Genomic DNA, 19,005 nt, shown 5'->3' on the forward strand with positions numbered 1-19,005 from the left:
TGCATCCCAAACAACCCTGGGCTGCGGCTCTCCTTCAGCTTCAGATAGTTTTTGGCTCTCTCTCTGGTTTCCTTCTTTGATATCTGGGTTACTCAGAGATCTTGTTTTCAAATGCCGGAGGGCTTCCCCAATTCTTTTCTATTGGTAGTTCCTAATGTGTTTCTACACATGTGGTTTAAGAGCACCGGTTGTGTGGTTTAACTCTTAGCTTGACAGACCATGCAGTGGCCCGAATACTCCAGGTGCACTTGGAATGTTCTGCCGTCACAGAATACTCCGTGACTCTCCGTTAGGCCCAGTTGATTGATAATCTCACTCAGTTTTATATCCTTACTGGTCTTCTGTCTACTGTTCTAATTATTATTGGGAACTATTAGTTGGTGAGGTAAGTCCTTTCCCCCTTTGATTCTGTCCACTTTGCCTTTTGTGTTTGAGGATCGTGTTATTAGGTACATATGTATTTGCTCTTACTGTGTCTTTCTGTTCTTTCAGCCCATCCTGAGCATACCTTCTCCAGGCTGGATTTCTCAGACCTCCAGCTATGACTTTCTCAGCATTCTCACCCTTCTTTGTCACGAGGTCATGTCAAACCCACTCAGATTTTCCTGGCCAGCACCTAACACAGTGCTCCTCTCTCCCATGTAGTGAATCTTGCTGATCAAATGTACTACCACAGTCCCAAGGGACAGAATGTTAACAGTGGTTATTTTATTACATTTTTATTTGTGTTTATTGTACTTTGCTCACATATGGAAGTCAGAAGACAACATTCTGAAGTCAGTTCAATTCACCATGTGGTTCCTAGGGTTGGATTATCAGGCTTGGAAGCACACACCTTTATCTGCTGAGACACTGCACAAGCCCAGTAAAGCTAAGTACAGATCCCTGGTGTGTCCTGTGCATGTACTTTAATGTTATTGAATCGGCATGGGCTTTTCTCCAGGGATGTCATCAAAACGGCTTCTCCAAGTTTCCATGCTTGGAACCTCAGTATCATCTGTCTGAGGTGGGGAATCTGTAGGAGATAGCGCCTCTCTGAGATGCATCACCTGTTTGAGGTGAGTCACTTGTCTGAGTTGGGCTCCTGTAGGAGGTGGGTCACCTGTCTGAGTTGGGCACCTGTAGGAGGTGGGTCACCTGCCTGAGGTAGAGCACCTGTAGGAGATGGGTCACCTGTGTGAGTTGGGCACCTGTCTGAGGTAGAACACCTGTAGGAGGTGGGTCACCTGTGAAAAAGGCACCTGTGCCTGTCCCAGTTCTGCTTTTTGTTTGGATTTGATTTGGCGACATGGTCCACTTTGCTTTCCCATATGGCCACTTAGATCTGTTTGTGATGGACTCCCTAAGTTCTATTTGCACCAACTGTTGTGACTATAACTGAATAACTTAAATAAAATACCACCTACTATGTGCTAGGCACTCTGTTAGACCTTCTTTAAACCCATGTCAGTCTTTCACTATCTGGTGAGATTTTCATACCCTTTTGCTAATGAGGGACTTGAGGTTCATCAAGTATGGAATGTTTGCCCAATGCCATACAATGCACTTTCTAGCACTCATGAAACAGACCTGAGAAGTTCCTAGATTTCTAGACTAAAAAGTTATAGAAACTGTTCTAAAGTCCCCTTTACTCCCTTGAGGACTGAGGGTACTACTCCCACTATGTGTGTGTGTGTGTGTGTGTGTGTGCATGCGAGAATGTTTGTGCGAGCTGCCTTTCAGGTTAGAGCTGCCTGGTTTTAAACCATGGTATCTAAAATGAGGAGAAACTCTGTAGTAACTATGTTTTGAGGCAAATTAACCTTGATAAGATCTTCAGTGTCATGTATTAGACTATTTCCCTTAGTAGCGCATTAAAACTGTCAAACCCAGTATGATTGCACAATTAACAAGATTACACATGATGTAAATTTCAATTCATGATTACAGTGTCTGTGCTAATAGATTTGCGATTAACACCCTCAAACCCGGCTGGTTCAAAAGGACAGCTTCCTGTGAGTCGCTCCGAGTGAGCAGCGACACCAGCCGTACCTGTGACTCGTGGTGGGACTGGTTCTTGTAACATATAATGATTTTCCAAGATTAGTAGTGAAAAGGGAGTTAATTAAGAATGGTCCCTTGATGGAGTCAGGGAGTGGAGAAGTGGATGCGGTGGGTCACCCGCTTGCCTGTTGGAGTTCCTGAGATTCCTGGGAAAATGGCTCTCCACAGACTCCTGTTTCTCATTCTGCCAACACTTCAGTCTTCTGTCCCTGCTGGCTTTCTAGCAAGAATTAGGAAGGGGAAGTTCAGGCAAAGCTCAGATCTCGAGAGGCAACTGGTCTGCAAACCTGAAGGATAAGGATGGTTACTCTCTGTTTACTGTGTCCTCACAAGATGCCTTGTGCTGTTTACAGGTGACCTTCTTTGTGTGTTCAGTTGTTCTGACTTCCCTATAGTATGACCATGTGTCACTCCTACTTCATGGATGGGGAAACAGGTGTAAATACTAAGCCCACATGGCTCGTTGAGAGGGTTCTGGGAAAGCCTGCTGTTCTGCTGATAAAGACCGCACCTGGAGAGAACTTTGCAGCATGATTTAGCATGATCCTTAGTTACGGGAACTATATGCATACACCATAATGGACTCAAGGTCGCCATTTTAATACTGCCACAAAGACTACATAGCTATGGATGGACACCTATCTCTACTCTTGGGCTGAGTAGAAGGGAGTATCAGGTGTCACACTCAAATCTGACCCTTTGTATTGGGTTCTGTGCCTGAGTCCCAACAGATGTGCCACTCTCAGGGCCAGACAGCACGACCGGGTATGCGATTCCCATTGCCCAGCGCAGAGCCAGGCACAGAGACTGCTGGGTGGGGTTTCAGGGAGGGCTGCTCAGGTGCAACTCTGCAGGCTGCGATGCAGAAGCAGCACGGGTGTGGGGTGAAGGGATTCTGCATGGCAGTGGCAGGGACTGCAAGGAGCAGGCATTGAAGGACTTTCACTAAGGCCCCTTGGCAGCCTTTCTAATAAAATACCACCAGTCATAATTGCTCTTTTAAATCAGCTATGAATAACTCCCGACTATTAATTGCTGCTGTAATGGCTGAGCTTTCTGGCAGAGTCAGCCTCACTTTGGAGCACACCCCAGGCGCGACTCCTTCAACCATGCTCACTTTGCATGTTCTCTGCAAACTCCAAACATGTGCCCTGCACATGTCTACCCATGATATGCTGTCTTTGGTACCATGGCTAGGGAAGTGCTAGAGTGGCCTCCTAGGGCTCGTGCACTCGTGTGTGTGTGTGTGTGTGTGTGTGTGTGTTTGTGTGTGCGCGTGCATGCATGCATGCATCTGTGTGTCCTGGCTGATATTTACAAATCGGGGTTCTATGTCACCGCACTCAGACCACTCTCATGCCTCCACCTAGAGCAGGTGACTCTAACACACTTGCATCCAGACCCCTGGCCTGTTGGAACTCTGTGGTACCTGTGTGTGTGTGTCTGACCCCATTGGCTAGCCAAGGCCCCAGTGCTCTGCTGATATCACAGTCACCCTGCCCTCCCCTCTCTCCCATGCCCAGTGCAGTTGTGAGCGCAGAACATTCTCCGATGTAGCACTTCAGAGACAGTCTCAAAATGGAGTCTGTACTATACCAGCATTCAGGGTGACCATCATCTGTCACCTGACTGTGACCCTGAGAGCGGCCCCACCCTCTCTCTGCTCTCTTTCCCCCTCTACCCCAGCTTTGCTTCCTCTGCTTTGTCTCCTGTTCCCACCTGCTTCCCTTCTCTTCCCTCTCATTTCTTTTGGACTGACGTACTTGTCCCTTTCCCTTCCTTTCTGCCTACCCGACTCTCTTGTTGAATACGTTCTGGTCACAGTATTCTCACCAGGACTTGCTGGGAGAGTATCTGTGCGACACACAGAGAGGTACAGTCCATGTTCTGCTGCAGAGTCAATGTCCTGGTTAGTTTTAACCAGTCGACTTGGCCCACCTAGAGTCACCTGAGAAGGGAGTCTCAGCTGAGGAATTTCCCAGATCAGACTCTCTGTGGGGCTTTTGCCTTGTTAATTAATGTAGAAGGGTTTAGCCACTGTGGGAAGTACCATTGCCTGGGCTGGCGGTCCCCAGCTGTGTAAGAGAGCTGGCCAAGCATGAAGCCATGAGTAGGTCAGGAAAGCAGGCAGTGTTCTTCCATGGTTTCTGCCTTCAAGTTTCTGCTTCAGTTCCTGCCCCGTCCTCCCATAAGGATGGTCCGTGACCTGGAAGTATAAGCTGAAATAAGTCCCTTTCTCCCCTAAGATGGTTTTAGTCAGGGTGTTTTTACCACAGTACCAGACAAGAAAGTTGGTCAATGAAGCCCGTTTACCCTTCCCTACCTACTTACCTGCTCACCTTTCTACTTATCCATTCAACCTATTCCTTATCTGCCCACCCATCATCAACTTTCTTAATCATTTTGCCACTCATTGCTTATTTACCCACATGCTTATCCACTCATGCATCGCCCATCCACCCCTCCAACCACCCACCCATCCACCCACTCCTGCACCACCCATCCATCTGCCCATCCACCCACCTGCCCACCCACCCTTCCACCACCCACCCACCCACCCCTCTATCCACAACCCAACCACCCACCTATCTATTCAACCATCCATCCATCCATCCACCCATCCACCCATCCATCCATCCACCCATCTACCCATCCATCCACCCATCTACCATCCATCCATCCATCCATCCATTCATCCATCCATCCACCCATTCATCTGCCCATCCATCCACCCATCCATCTGCCCATCCACCCACCTGCCCACCCACCCTTCCACCACCCACCCACCCACCCCTCTATCCACAACCCAACCACCCATCTATCTATTCAACCATCCATCCATCCACCCATCCATCCACCCATCCACCCATCTACCCATCCATCCACCCATCTACCATCCATCCATCCATCCATCCATCCATCCATCCATCCATCCATCTACCCATCCATCCACCCATCTACCCATCCATCCACCCATCTACCATCCATCCATCCATCCATCCATCCATCTACCCATCCATCCACCCATCTACCCATCCATCCACCCATCTACCCATCTATCCATCCATCCACCCATCCACCCATCTACCCATCCATCCACCCATCTACCATTCATCCATCCATCCATCCATCCACCCACCCATCTACCACCCATCCACCCATCCATCCATCCATCCATCCACCCATCTACCATCCATCCATCCATCCATCCATCCATCCATCCATTCATCCACCTGCTCATCCATCCGTCCACCCAACTACCCATCCACACACCCATCCATCCATCCATCCATCCATCCATCCATCCATCCATCCACCAGTCCATTCATCTACTTGCTCACTCACATACCTACTTATTCATCTGCCACCCATAATTACTAGCCCCTCCCTCCCTCCCTCCCCACATCTGCCATATTCAATCACTGTTCTGCTCACCCATTCACCCCACATCACCTCAGCCATTCCCCCATCTACCTCTACATATCTACACAATTTTCCATCCACCCAGCATTGCCTATGAGCAAGGTGCTGTGGGTTCTTATCTGGGGTGGGGGTGAGGTCATTGCTCCTTCTAGATTCTCAGCCATGGTTTCTTTAAACATTCAGTGTGTATGCAACATGGGAGCTGTAGCCCTGTCTATAGCATGAATCCATAATGATGCTGGGGCCCTCTCAGTCTCTTGGTTCCTCTTCCGATATTAACCTGTGCAATCTACTGTTTGTTTTCAGGTGTGAGCTAAGGCTTGGCATGAGTTTTAGGGGCTCTTCCTGAGCTTGTATTGAGGGGTGGGTCTTACGGTACGTGTGTGTGGCCCTGAAAGTCTTTGCTGCCTCTGCATTGGCATTGGCTCATCGTCTACTGGCAAGGCAGGGGCAGATGAGTACACTGCATTCCTTAGGCCATTTCAGAGACTCTCAGCTGCCCCAGCATGAATGGCAGGAGATGTCTTAGGGAGCTGTGGATGGAAACAGCAAGGTAAGCATCTTCAGTCCAGGGCCTGGCATATTTCATTTCACAGACAAAACGAGGGCACAGTTAGAGCCCGTATCTTCTCAATATGCAGGACACTGAGGGTCTGTGGGTACTCAGCTTCCGGATTGTGGCTCCTTGGATTCTTTGTGGGCTAAAACAGTCATGGGAGTCACCACATGGCCTCCTTTTCTGTTTTAGGAAGTGATAGTCAGCCTCTCGGTCTGTCCATTGAGTCTGTGGTCAGTCTCCTGCATCCCAGAGCCCATCATTCAGTGCCGACACGGAAGAATGGTGCTTGCTGTAGTAGTCCTGTTGAGAGGTGGGTGAAGGCGGCATTGGCTAATAGCAAGAGACCTAAGGATATAGCTGAAGACGGGCTAAGGCCTGACCTTCAGAACAGGGTGTCCCGCAGGTATAATTGTACAGGCCTAGGTTGTTACTGTGGTACCTTACCTGGCAGCCACAGTATGAACTTGGGGACCTGGCAGGGCTGAAGCAGGACCCTGGTTGGCTCTGAGGATCATGTCTATCTCAGCTCCACCAGTGTGAACACCTGGAGGGATACTTAGAGTGGCTTTGGGTGTTAGCCTCTAGTCCAGCACAAGGATCAGAGCTCTCAAGGGCAGTGAGACATAGCCGTATCCCTCCAGGCCTACCCAGAGCCACTGAAAGGGGCTGCAGGAGGACCTCAGATGAGCAGAACCTCTGGGGACTGGCAGGGGAAGAAGAGGTGGAGTGCAGCAGGACAGCCTTGCCGGGGCTCTGGGGAGGCTGATACAAGTCAAAATGTCTGTCAGGATGTTGAGCGGGGAGTATCCCATTGGCAGTGAGCCTGTTCTGGAAGGGTCCTCCCTACCCGCCCGACCTCTCTCTCGTCAGCCACTTGCAGCTTGAGTCAACTCTGCCCTCTTTATGCAGCCCCACTCCATACCACCCAGCACGCTCATTTTACTCCTAGCATCCATGATTTACAGGCCCCATGTTCTCAATAGAGCCAGGACCGGGATCAGTTTTGGGCCTTATCACTAACATTAATTTGAAGCCCTCTTACATTTTATCCTCAACCTGGATCTCCTCGCCTCGTGCCCTGAAGCATTAGGTACTCTCGGGAGGAGCCTCACAGTCCCATATGAGCAGAGGACAGATGCTGCCCTGCCCTGACTCTGCATGTGGACGGGAAGCAGCGGAAGCCCCAGTGGCAGCGAAACACTCCTGCCCTTGATCTGGGCACGCACCTGTGCGTGTCAACCCATTACAGTCAGAGAGACCTGACTCTGTTCCGTGACCTCTATAAAGATGTCAGAGGGCATCCAGGAGCGTCACACACTGGAGCAGGAAGGAACATGCACGGATTAAAGGAGAGAGTTTGTCCAGTACCAGCTGAGAAAGCAGCAGGGGGAGAGAGGGAGGAGGAGAAATCCTGTGGGCAGCAGCTGGGGCTGCGGGCTGACATCCCAACTCTACAGTGAGCGCAGCCCAGACTCGCTCATCCATTGCCAAGCGGCTGATTCTTTTTCCTGTGTGCTAGGGGGTGTTGCCCGGCACCTCTTATATTTCATAATGACGCAGCTTTCAGCAATGCGTTCTGGATCTCAGTCTCATTGTTTGTTTCCAAACAATAAAAAGTGATAGGAAAACACCTACAGGTTTAAAAAGTCTACGTTTTGTTGACAATACTGGATCCAATCCACACACAGGTCCCCAGAACAGAGTTTCTGTCTGTTAGTATAATTCTGGATTTGGAAAGCATTTTAGACTCAGGGGAGGAGCTTAAGCTAGGTCCCCCCCACACTGACACCACCATCCCCACCCCCTCCGCAGCGGCCTTTCCACCCTATATGATTTGCAGGTTCTGGTACACAGTGTCCTTAGCTCTCCCCGGCCTCAGAACACATTCCACTAGCTTGAGGCCATCTTAGAACCCTTTGAGACAAACAGTTCTGACATATTTCACATTTGCTAGAGGAGGCTGCTCACTGAAAGGCCCCTGTTAAGGACCAAGCTTGAGTCTGAATGTTAATTACTTTATCTTCGCTCCAACCAGGGCCTGGTGGGTGGGGCCTCCTGCCTTGGTGATATTGAGACCCAGCTGTCCTTGTCCTGGGCTCATCCTGCTCAACTGCTGGACTGCTGGCCACTTGCTCTCTGTACAGCATGTGCCAAGCACCTTGCCACACATTTTATGACCAACCCTTCTCATCTTCCCAATGAGCTGAACAGCGTTCAGAACTTTGTGGGGGCAGATGAGGAACCAGAGAAGAGAAGTGGCCTTAGGGAGGGTCACGGGGCCCAGTGTGTCTCCTCTATCTGTGACCTGAGGCAGACCTAACAGTTCTCTTGAAACCCATTAACATAAGCTCTGATTAGATTGGCTGCTAGCTTCTGAGTCCCTGGTAGAAAGTAGGTTCTTCCCTACGAAGGGAGAGTGGAGGAACCACCCTCCCTGGTGGCTATGGGTTCAGTCAGGATGCCCTATGACTTGGTGGGAGGCAGTCCACAAGTTACAGGGCTCTGTGAGGCTGCACTGTGGTATCACCAATGCTCCTGTTCCCCTAAAGTTATGGCAGCCTCCCCTGAGCTGATACTGGCTGAACTAGACCACAGCCTGGCACCTAATGAGCACCCAACAGGCCACCATTATTAACAGTGACAGCGTGTTCAGGCCCTAGGGTGGAGTGAAGGTCAAGAGCGCTCAGCTTCCAGGTACCCTACAGAAGGGTCTCTTGATGTGTGTCCGGTGAGGTGTGTCTATAGGTCTCTAGCACCCACACTCCACTCTACAGATGGGAATTTACGTTTAGGACAAGCCACTGAGGACGTGGGCTCAGCCTGCTTGGCTTGTTTAATTGCCTTTGTGGAAGCAGAGGCTGTCACAGGGTCTAAAAATACTCAGTCCACTTCCTTGTCTGTGTTCCCATGCTGGAAGGGTCTGTGGTGTTTCTGAAGGCCTGAGCCAGAGGATTCTTCTGGCTGGCAGAAACACCTCTGGCTTTGACCTCTGCCAGCCGCTGTGGGAGCCTCATTCCGCGGGAATGGATTTACTCTCCTGATGAACACACCCCATTTATAGTTGCAAACATTAATGTAACTGGGGTAGAAATCAGGTCGATGGAATGAAAAATAAATAGGCCTTTAACCTGAGGGAGACAGATGGGCCCCAATGGGGAGCTTCTACTGAGAGACCACTCCTCTCACATAAAGATGGCGTCCCTAGGGGCTTGTTGTGTGCCAGGTACGATGGAACCATCTAGGGCAGACAGACGCCTGCTTCTGTCAGATGGGGGCCAGGCAGCACTAACATCAGCGGCCGTGGTGTAGAATGGTGGCAAGAGCACCCCCTGTGATGATGGCTGTGGCACCGCTCCAGTGGGCACACCATTTTAATGACTCCTCACAGTGTTTTATTTCAACCTACACTCGTGAGGTATGTAATTATCTTTTTAATATTCTCACTATTAATTGACTATTAAATGTCGCTGATCTGCCTGCCGTGAGCCCGGCAGGAGAAAAGACCACCCCGGCAGTATCAGTTCAGGCTTTCTTCACGGACCTGTCATGCCATCCTGTAGCTCTCACAGGTGACTCCAAAGGGTGAGCCGTGCTCCAGGAATCCCAGAGGGCCAGCACTGGGGAGCCAGTCTGATGTTTCCTGACACGACATCCCTCTGGCCCTAAACGGCACACTGGTGGGTCTTATCTCCAGATCCTGGTGGGGCCCCTATCATCCTGGGTCACCTTCATGATCCCCAAGTTCCAAGTGGGCTTTGTGTCCTCCTGCAAAGCTGGCATTGTTGTCTTCAGGACAATAGCAACATCCTAAACTGTGGTCAGCCCTTTCCTTCCTCTTCCTCCCCTCCTTCATCTTCCTCTGAATACCTCCTCCATGCCCCAGTCCAAAAGAGCAGAATGACACGTTCTTGTCCAGTGTCAGGCTCCTAGAGGCCATAGTGAGTGGACCACGAGACTCTCTGATGTCAGAGAGGCCTCAGTAACAGTGCTCTCAGGGACTCACCGAGTAGGACTGTGACTACTCTGAATGGATGTCAGGGCTTTTACCTGGGTCCCCAGCTGTAATTGCTCCCAGCTCTGTAAGACGACAAACATGTGCACTCTCCCCAGTCCCGATGGATAGCCTCATGTCCCATGTCCTTTGTGGCCCTGTAACCCCTGCAGGACCAAGCCACAGTGCAGAATCCACAGGGCGGCTGCTCTGTAGTTTAGTAAGTGATTTGCAGCAATCTGGGGGAGTCCTACTATGCAACAAGAAGAAAATGGTACCTACAGTGGGCACTGGCTGGCATTTTATCACACCCTGTATTGCAGAGAATCTTGGCCCAGGATGCCCAGGGTTTACTCCCTTAGGCTGAGGTCCTACACCCCCGTCCCTGCCCAGGACAGGCCACCCTTACACCACCACACTGTTTCCTCCCGGGTGAATTGTTAGTGGGTTCTGAGACAGTAGGACGACAAATGCTATTAAAAGCTGTTGAGAGGCTTTGAGATGTCGGGTTCCTCCTAGGAGATGCTGTCTTCTTCTTGCTAAGATCTGAGGCTCGGAGTTGTCCATTCAGGGTATCACAGTAGCCCAGGCAGTAGCCAAGCAGTGAGTGGATGTGTACGTGGGTACCTGGGGTCATGAATCTGAGATCTGAGATCCTCTGGGTTTGGCCTCAGAATCCTTGAGTGCTAAATGCTCTAGAGCCGAGGGGTTTGCGGGCTCATGAACAGGAAGTAGCAAGAACCCCATGATGAGAGTCCTCTTCGTTGGCCTATTCTGCTTTTGTCCTTGAAGGTGGCACTCATGTGAGCATTCCGTAATGCATGGTGTGGAGCCAGTGCTGGATGGAAGGGGTGTGTAGCTAGATCTGTGTTTAGTAGGGGATGGGCCTGGGTTGTTCGTGGTTCACTGCATTCCATCCGATCCTATAGATGCTGGTGGACATTAGTGTGTGACAGCAGGTGAACGACAAGGTTTATGGAGTCCAGGAGTCTGGTGGTATACCAGCGCAGCGGGGAAGGTCTGCGCTTGCATGGGGCATGGATACTCTTAGGACCCCTTCCCCCTGGTGACATCTCATCAGCCTTGAAACCTTGGACCTTTATTTTACGGATCAGGTCTGCTGGGGATTTATGCCTTCTGTCTGGATATGATGTTTTTACTTTTGTTCTCTGATAATGGGGCATGTGACCCTCTCCTGGCCTCTGGCAGCTCCTACTCTACCCAGGAACTCAGAGTCAGCTCGTCTTGGCAGGACTCTTGGGTGACTGCCTGGTCTGAGAGCTGAGAGCTTGCCTGCTTCAGACGCTCAGCTTTGACCTTCCCGTGACTTCATGGGTGTGTTAGTAGAGGTCAGAGGTCAATGGTTGTGTGTGTGTGCTTAGTGTCCCATTGTGTTCCTGGGTAGAGTTCACTCCTGCCCATGAGGTTATGTGTCCTGAACAACTCAGTTGTCAAGCTTCTGGCTTCCTCTTCTACTTCTTGCCTGAATACTTGAGCACCTGACCAATAGGTACTGACAGGGCTGGGTGCTGATTCTCCAGTGCCTCCTGGCTCCTTTGGTTTGTCTCTGATACCTTCCTTGAGTCTTTTTGACTCTTGAAGATGAGAGGACAACTCCTGGCCAGTTCTGTTTCTGATCTGCCCCATGTCCATAATTCCCATGCCCAGATTCTAGATCTGTCTGCAATGCCATCTCCCAGGTAGCACACCAGTTAGCAGGCCTTCTGTCTCTCTTCCCCCCTGAGTGTTTTTAATCCAACTCTTACCACAGCCTCTCCCCCCAGCCCTCCCCACATATTCCCCATCAGCGGCTTCGTAATTTAGTGAGCAAAATACATAATTTGGAGGTAACTTCATTAGGCTTAATTGTGCTACATGGATGCCAAGTGGATTTTAAAAACGATGATCGATTATGAGTTTCCTCATGGAAATATCATCAACATAATGGCTTTGAAAATGCGTCCGTGTCTCCGGTGACTGCTGCCCCCATTAATGTCACCCCTTGTCAAGAAGGAGAGAGGTGCTCTCGTTACAAAGTGAACGCCTACAGCTGTTACCCAAATTAGCAGTGCCTCTTCCGGAGCACGCATGGCAGACAGGCCTGCTGCCATGCTGAGGGAAGGTACATGCCTCCTGTCCCACGGCCTGACTCGGGCTGGAAGGGTGGTGGCTCCCGCTTCAGTCATTATAATCCCCAGGAACCAGTTATACGAATAACATTTGTTTATGAAGTGCAAACCGCCAGCCGGCTTGCTTGATTCTAGCATCACAGAGACATGCTCTTGGCAGTCAACGGCTATAAGGCTCCAATCAGCCTGTCCTTCCTGCAGTGGCCGAGGGACCAGAGAGTACAGAGAGCTGCATAAATGGAGGCTGGTGCCACAGTGCTAGCTTCTGTGCTGGACCAAAGTGGATGCTGGCACACAGTTTCTATCGGAGAGCAGGGCCTGCATCATTGGCTAGAAGTAGCCTCTCTTCATGGTGCTGAGGTAGTTTGGGGAGAGCCAGGGCCCATTCTCATTTATCTAATGTGAGTGTCTACCTAAAGGATCTTGGACCTGCAGCCAGGTACCTGTGTTACTCATTCCTGTCCTCCTGTTGAGTTTCATGGTTAATTTCTCTTGTCAACTTGAATAGGTTAAGACTCATCTTGGATATTAGTGAGGCATACCCTTTGGGTATGCTTGTAAGCACATGTCCAGAGAGGATTATAATATGCATGGCCCAAACTCATGGGCTTGGAACCCAGAAGGAATAAAAAAAAAAAGGGAGGAAGACAGCTGAATGCTAGTACATCCCCCCCCCCCTTACACACACACAACATTTTCAGCTTCTACATCTGCCCAGATGGGAGCAAGCAGCCTCATGTTGCCAGAGACAAAAGTTGGTCCCATACCGATGCCTTCCTCACTGTGGGGGAGTATAAATCCTGGACCAGGAGACAGATTCCACCCCTTTCCCTTCAGTTTCTTGTCAGATATTTAGTCACAGTGAAAAGAGAAGTAACATAGATTCAGTGAGGAGGACGGATATGGAGGGACAGAGGGAGCCATGTTGGCAAAGGCAGGGCCATGACAAAGTCACCTGTATCTCTAACGTCCATCTGCAGCTACAGCACCTCCGATTTCCCACCTTAGTCTGGAAGCTAAGAATGTGGCATCGGACGGGTGAGCTGGGATGCTCGTGAGGAGACCGTGCCCGGGCTAACACCCTCAGTAACCATGCCTGTTTCTCTGTAACAAGATTTCACTGTCCTAGAGGTAGAGCTGGCCTTCTAACTTCAGGACTTGGAAAAGCCACCCCCCAGCCTTCTCTGACAAATTTGATTTTTTTGGTCAGAAATGCAGAGCCGTTGATAGGATTTACTGAACTCAACACCTCCAGCCATTGACCAATTTCTGGGCACCTTTAGCAGCCACGCCTATGCCGTAACCTGGATATAGGGTCCAAGAGAACTGGGAAACCACAGTTCCCAACACTGGCTGACCTCAGAGACCTACTGAACATCAAAATAATATATCCAGAAGTGTTTTAGTGTGGCTTCGCGTCTCCAGGTATGGGATGTGGGTTCGCTGTACTTATTCTGGCAGCAGCAGCAGCAGCAGCAGCAGCAGCAGCAGCAGCAGCACTGCACAGTTCTATGTTAGAGAGCCACGGAAGCTGGTAAGGCAGGGTGGGCCGGTGCCCAGGACTCCTGCCACCTCCTCCTCCTCCTTGAGTTTCAGTCATCTGTAGATGAGCAAGGGAAGGCCAGGAACCTTCTGGCACTTTCTCTCCTACCTCACTTTCCTGGCACCCTATCTCTTTCGTCCCTCATTTTTCCCGTGTGGACAGCACTAACCTACTCTAGGCTACACCAGGTGATTATGGTCTAGTCAGACCCCGTGAGGACAAGATGGCCTTGTCTCCTTAAGCATGATTTGGTCAAGGCTTCCATCCTTCCTGCCCTTGTTCCTGATGACCTAAAGCAAACAGGACCTGCAGCCCATGCAGAGCCAGGATCCCTTACCTGGTACCAACCATATGCCTCACCAAGCAGTGGACCATAGTGTGTGTGTGTGTGTGTGTGTGTGTGTGTGTGTGTGTGTGTGTGTTTTCATGTGTTTGTTGTCTGTCCTCAAAAGAGTCAGACAGCCTCTTGGGGGTAGAGGCCTGTCTGTTTGTCCTTTCCTGTGTTTCTGGGTGCACTGTGAGGGCTCAGGAGTTGGTCATATGACAGAGTTCCTTTCCTCTATTATCCCGCCATGTCTCTTCTCAGCATCCTATTGAGAAGCCCCTCAGCCAAGCCTCTGACAAGAGAAGGAGTGGGGAATTTCATGGGGGTCCATGGGCCAGTTGATGGGAGCCTGTCCCGGCCAGAGTCACAGATGTGTCTTTAGAGACAGGAGTAGTCATGGTGTATTGAGGTTCCTAACCAGGACCCCAGAAGCAGTAGGCCCTTCCCAGTGTCTTCTCAGAGGACAGGTCCCAGGGGGAGTCAGGTGATGGCAATGATGCCATCTCACTGTGTTAATGGAAGTACAGGGATTCTTTATTTTTTGTTTTTTTTTTGTTTGTTTGTTTGTTTTTGGTAAGGGAGGGTTAATCCCATTGTATTTGACATTGACCTGACTGTTGAGACAAGCCACCATTAAAGGGACACCACAGCTTACATGTGTTTGGACATGAGAGAATCAGCAAACCCAGTGACAGTGACACGCAGACCATCAGATCTGACCGTCTGGGTGTGAGCTCCCAGGGCTCAGCCTTGGACAAGGTGCTTCACCTCATTGGGCTTCAAGCTGCCAATGTGAACCTTATTTAGGCTACAGCATTGCTGAAAGCCTTACATGGCAACTATCCCAAGGGACGCCCACAGTCCCAGCGCATGGGTGCAGCAGAGCAGGGTGGTGCTGGGTGTGTCCTCAGAGGGCTCCTCCCTCCAGCCCCGTTGATTGCTCAGGCTGATCACTTGCAGTGATGGAGTCTCCTGGCACAGGGAACACTGCCAGTCCCCTCTGGAGCTGCTGTTGACTGAGTCTCACTAGGAAATTGCTCATTACAGCAGTGGCGCAAGTGTGCATCAGATTCACAGTTTATTTTTAAATAAATTTGGGGGAGTGGGAAAACAAAAAGATGGTTTCCAAAGAAAGACCTCCAGGCATAATGGAGACGCTGGCAGGGTCCCAAACCCTGACCCCCAAGTCTCAGCTCAGCAGCTCCATCCCGTAACAGGCCCTCGGGCTCTGCCTTGTGCTCAGCACCAGTAGATTTTCGGTGTGTGGAAGTTTCCGGCCCCGGGGCTTAGGCTCTGGCTCCAGGAGGCTTCCTGCACGGAAGGCGTGGATTCTTTCTTCCCTCAGGGTTTGTGGCCTTCATTCCAGCACCTTCTGTGTCCCGATTCCTCATCATGATGGTAATGGGGTGGGCACATGGCCCTGACTCTGGTCATAGAACCAGCATACAGGCTCCAGGAAGGCTGCACCTGAAGACCACGTTGGCTCTGGGAGCAGCTACTGTGTCTGAAAGGCCCAAATGTGTAGTCAGGAATATTACGTGAGCCTGCCCCTGACATCTGCCTGTTTGCATGGACAGGGAAACCAGAGTATTGGAAATGGTATTGGCTAGCTAGACCACAGGACACTGCTCAGGAGCCTCCCCTGGGACTGTGTCTGCTTCAGAGGTCACATTAACAATTTCTGGGATAGGAGAGGTGGGTGGGAGTACACTGACTCTAGCCTTACCCTGTGGAAGGCTTGGGATGTCTTCCTTGGTCAGCCCCATTTCCCAGATCCACCTCTCTGCATTACCTTGAAGAGTGACTGCTCCGTTGCCTCGTTTGCTGTCCCTCATGCTCTCTGAAAAGCGGCCCCACCACCCCACATTGGCTCTAACCAGGACACAGCCCCTCTTTCTGCCATTCTCTGTCCATGTCTGCCAGCAGTTGGGAAATGCGGGAGCCCTGTGAGCTCACAAGTAAAGTTGGAGGAACAACTTCCAGTAAACTGCAGGAGGGCAGTTTAGAGAGCTGAGTACCCTCAGGACCAGCACTTCTAGCTGTGCTTCCATGGCAGGCCTGCCACATCCCACCTCTTGCCAGCCTTCCAGATGTCCTAGTCGGGCCCTCCATCCTGACTGAGGGGCCCAGCCACTGGGCTCTTCCCAGGGCCATGTGCAAAGCAAACAAGCCTCAGAGGCCACCAGCTCTGTCAGCATCTGGGCCAGATTCTTCACCTCTCTGGTCTGCAGTCTCACCTCCAGTCTCAGCTCCATTCTGTAAAATCCACTGGGCTCCAATGTGCGAGCCCAAGCAGGGGCCTGCAGTGCCAGGCCCAGGGACCTGCTTTGAGCCAAGATGGCTGTGCTTGGGAAGGAGGAGGAGGGGAGAAGTGTATTCAGGGGACAGCTGGGTTGCTTGGGAACCTCATCATTACAATTCCCAATAATGAGCTGGAGAGAAGGTGAGAGCAGAATTAACTCCAGAAGACTTATTTACAATTAGGGTCGTCAGCTGCCAAATTCTTATTGAAAAACAATATGCAGATGTTGCCTGAGCTGAGAGAGAGAGAGAGAGAGAGAGAGAGAAAGAATGCACCCTTCATTTTGTTACTGTGCCATGCTCTAGCCCTAGCCCCACCCCTCAGTCCTGAACTGTTTCTCAGGTGGGGGCACTGTTTCCTTTGACCAGGGATCTTCTGACTTGACACTGCCATTTCTCCCCTTTTTTCTCCACTAGCTCCTCCTTTACACATCCCAGACCTTCCAGCCTCTATGGTGTCCTTGGCCATCTTCTTCCTTGGCTCTCCAATTAGATGTCTTCTTGACTTCCAGGCACCCATGGCTAATCTCACCCCCCCCCCCAACCTCAGGGCAGCTCATCTGGGAAGCTGCCCTCTTTGGGCCCTACAACCCAGAACAACTCCTCTTCTTCCCCCCATGCCCACACACTGAGAACTGCAGGTGCAAGCCAAGGCTCTTCCCAGATTGGTTTGTCAATTGGGCAGGTAATGTCCCTTCTGTCCCTTTGCATCCAACAGCATGTTAGGGAAATTAGGGCTCTCCCAGGGCTGCCCTACCCAGCATGGAGCCCCATCAGTCTCTGTAGCACAGAGCTACAGACTAAGGTGGCTCTGCCTTGCCCTCCTGGGGACTTGCCATGCTTGCCTGGTTTCCATGGTGATGTCAGTTCCCCATGCCAACTGTCTTTGGAGGGATTATAAATTCATTATTTCACACGTAGGTCTTGCACTCCGCCTCCTTCTGCTTTAGATTTCAATGTCTTGGTGAGCACTTTATACGTTTATCATCAGAGGAAGAAAAAGCACAGGTTGATCTGAGCCCAGGTTGTCCTTTCTCTTTTGTGTGTGGGCCCACAGATGGTTGGTGGTGTGGATTCCCCATGGCAGGCCTAGGGCTCTGGAGCTGCAGGTTTTAATGATTCTTGGCTGAACTGAGCCGCTGTGTTGCCGCCTACACAGGAGCATGCAACATGGAGTTCCATCACGCCGGGCCCCTGTACCCTGCGGAGGATGCTGTGTTGACTTCACCTCATCAAGCCTCAGTTTCCGTGTGTGTTGGCGCTCATGACAGCTCCTTGCTTAGCTATCATGACGGTTGTGAGAAATGACAGAAATAGGGCACCTGCATGCTGGAGAAGCCTGGAAGGGCAGAGTCAGCTCTGGCTGGAGGCTGTGGAACTGGTAGGGAACCGAGCTGCCCAGTGCTGACACATGGCACAGGACAAGGGGTAGGAGGAGGGCAGTCTAGGCAACCTGTGCTAAGAGGACACCAGAGGAGACAGCAGGGAACTGTAGTCTGATATGAAAGCCACATGGACGCTGGCTGTGGGAGACCTTGGTGGTGTGATATGCCAGTTTGTGTCTGTTCTGCATGCTCCAGAAGTCAGATTTGAGGAGGTGTGGACCTGGAGTTTGTAAGTCAGTGATTGGTGTAACTGACTTAGGTTTGCTGAGGTATGGTTGGCATATGCTAGGGCATGCCTTTTAAAGTGCATTTCTTGCTAAGTTTTGACCATGAACTATGAGAACCAGCATGATGGTCCCCCAAAACAGCCATAGCAGCCCCAGGACCTTGTTCTTTGAACTCAATATCCTGGTGCCTGTGGCTCTGTCGCTCACCCAGACAGGCTGCCTTTCCCATCATGCATGCATCATGGTAGGGGGGCATGCATCATGGCAGGAGGGTATGTGCATTATGGTGGGAGCACATACTACAGCAAGGCAGTAGAAAAACAAGGAAAAGGTTAGGGGGTTCTAGAATCTGGTTTAAGACCCCTCAATGACTTCACTTCTTCCAACTAGGTCTCAACTCTTAAGGCTTCCTCCCCAAATAGCTTCACAAGATGGGACCAAACCTTTGATATTGGAATCTGTTGGACACTTTATATTCAACTTTCAATATCATAGAGCAGTGGTTCTCAAACTTCCTAATGCTGTGACCCTTTAATACAGTTACTCATACTGTGGTGACCCCCCCCAAAGCAAAATCTTTGTTGCTACTTCGTAACTTTAATTTTGCTATTATGAATTGTAATGTAAACATCTGATATACAGGGTATCTGATATACAGCCCCAGTGGAAGGGTCTTTGGATCCCTCAAAAGGGTCAAGACCACAGGTTGAGAACCACATTGTATGGTAAGTGGCAGGAGTTGGCTCCTTTGTGGTACTTCTGATCTTCTGACACGCAGGTGAGAAGTTTCGCCATCCTTTCTGACACTGACTGAAGGAGAGCTTGCAAGTTTCTGTGTCGCTTCCTGTCATGTGCAAGCTGTGTGCCATGAACACTGCACTGGTCTTTGTGTAGACATATGCTGTGGTTTCTGTCCTGGATAAATGCCTGGGTGGTGTCGCTCATGTTTGAAAGAATGTATTTACTATAATGAAGTAAACTTACTATAGCGAAGTAAGTAATCCCTTCAAACATGAGCGACCCCACCCAGCAGTAGGAGATACAGAGCTTAAAGTGGCACCTCCTGTAGCCAGGCAGGA

General features: G+C 50.6%; 1 protein-coding gene across 12 annotated transcripts in view; it reads left to right on the forward strand.

The window, feature by feature from the left end:
• The window catches only part of Sorcs2 (sortilin-related VPS10 domain containing receptor 2), a 363,891-nt gene that overhangs the window by 114,967 nt on the left and 229,919 nt on the right, over nucleotides 1-19,005 (forward strand). For 3 of the 12 annotated variants that reach the window (XM_087583138.1, XM_087583139.1, XM_087583147.1), the window contains exon 1: nucleotides 746-1,058. In XM_087583138.1, the coding sequence (XP_087439264.1) occupies nucleotides 1,041-1,058 (18 nt within the window). In that variant the 5' untranslated portion in view covers nucleotides 746-1,040. 12 annotated transcript variants of the gene reach the window in all.

Source organism: Rattus norvegicus, chromosome 14 (genome assembly GCF_021556685.1).
Source record: "Rattus norvegicus strain SHRSP/BbbUtx chromosome 14, alternate assembly SHRSP_T2T, whole genome shotgun sequence".
Taxonomy (NCBI): Eukaryota; Metazoa; Chordata; class Mammalia; order Rodentia; family Muridae; genus Rattus; species Rattus norvegicus.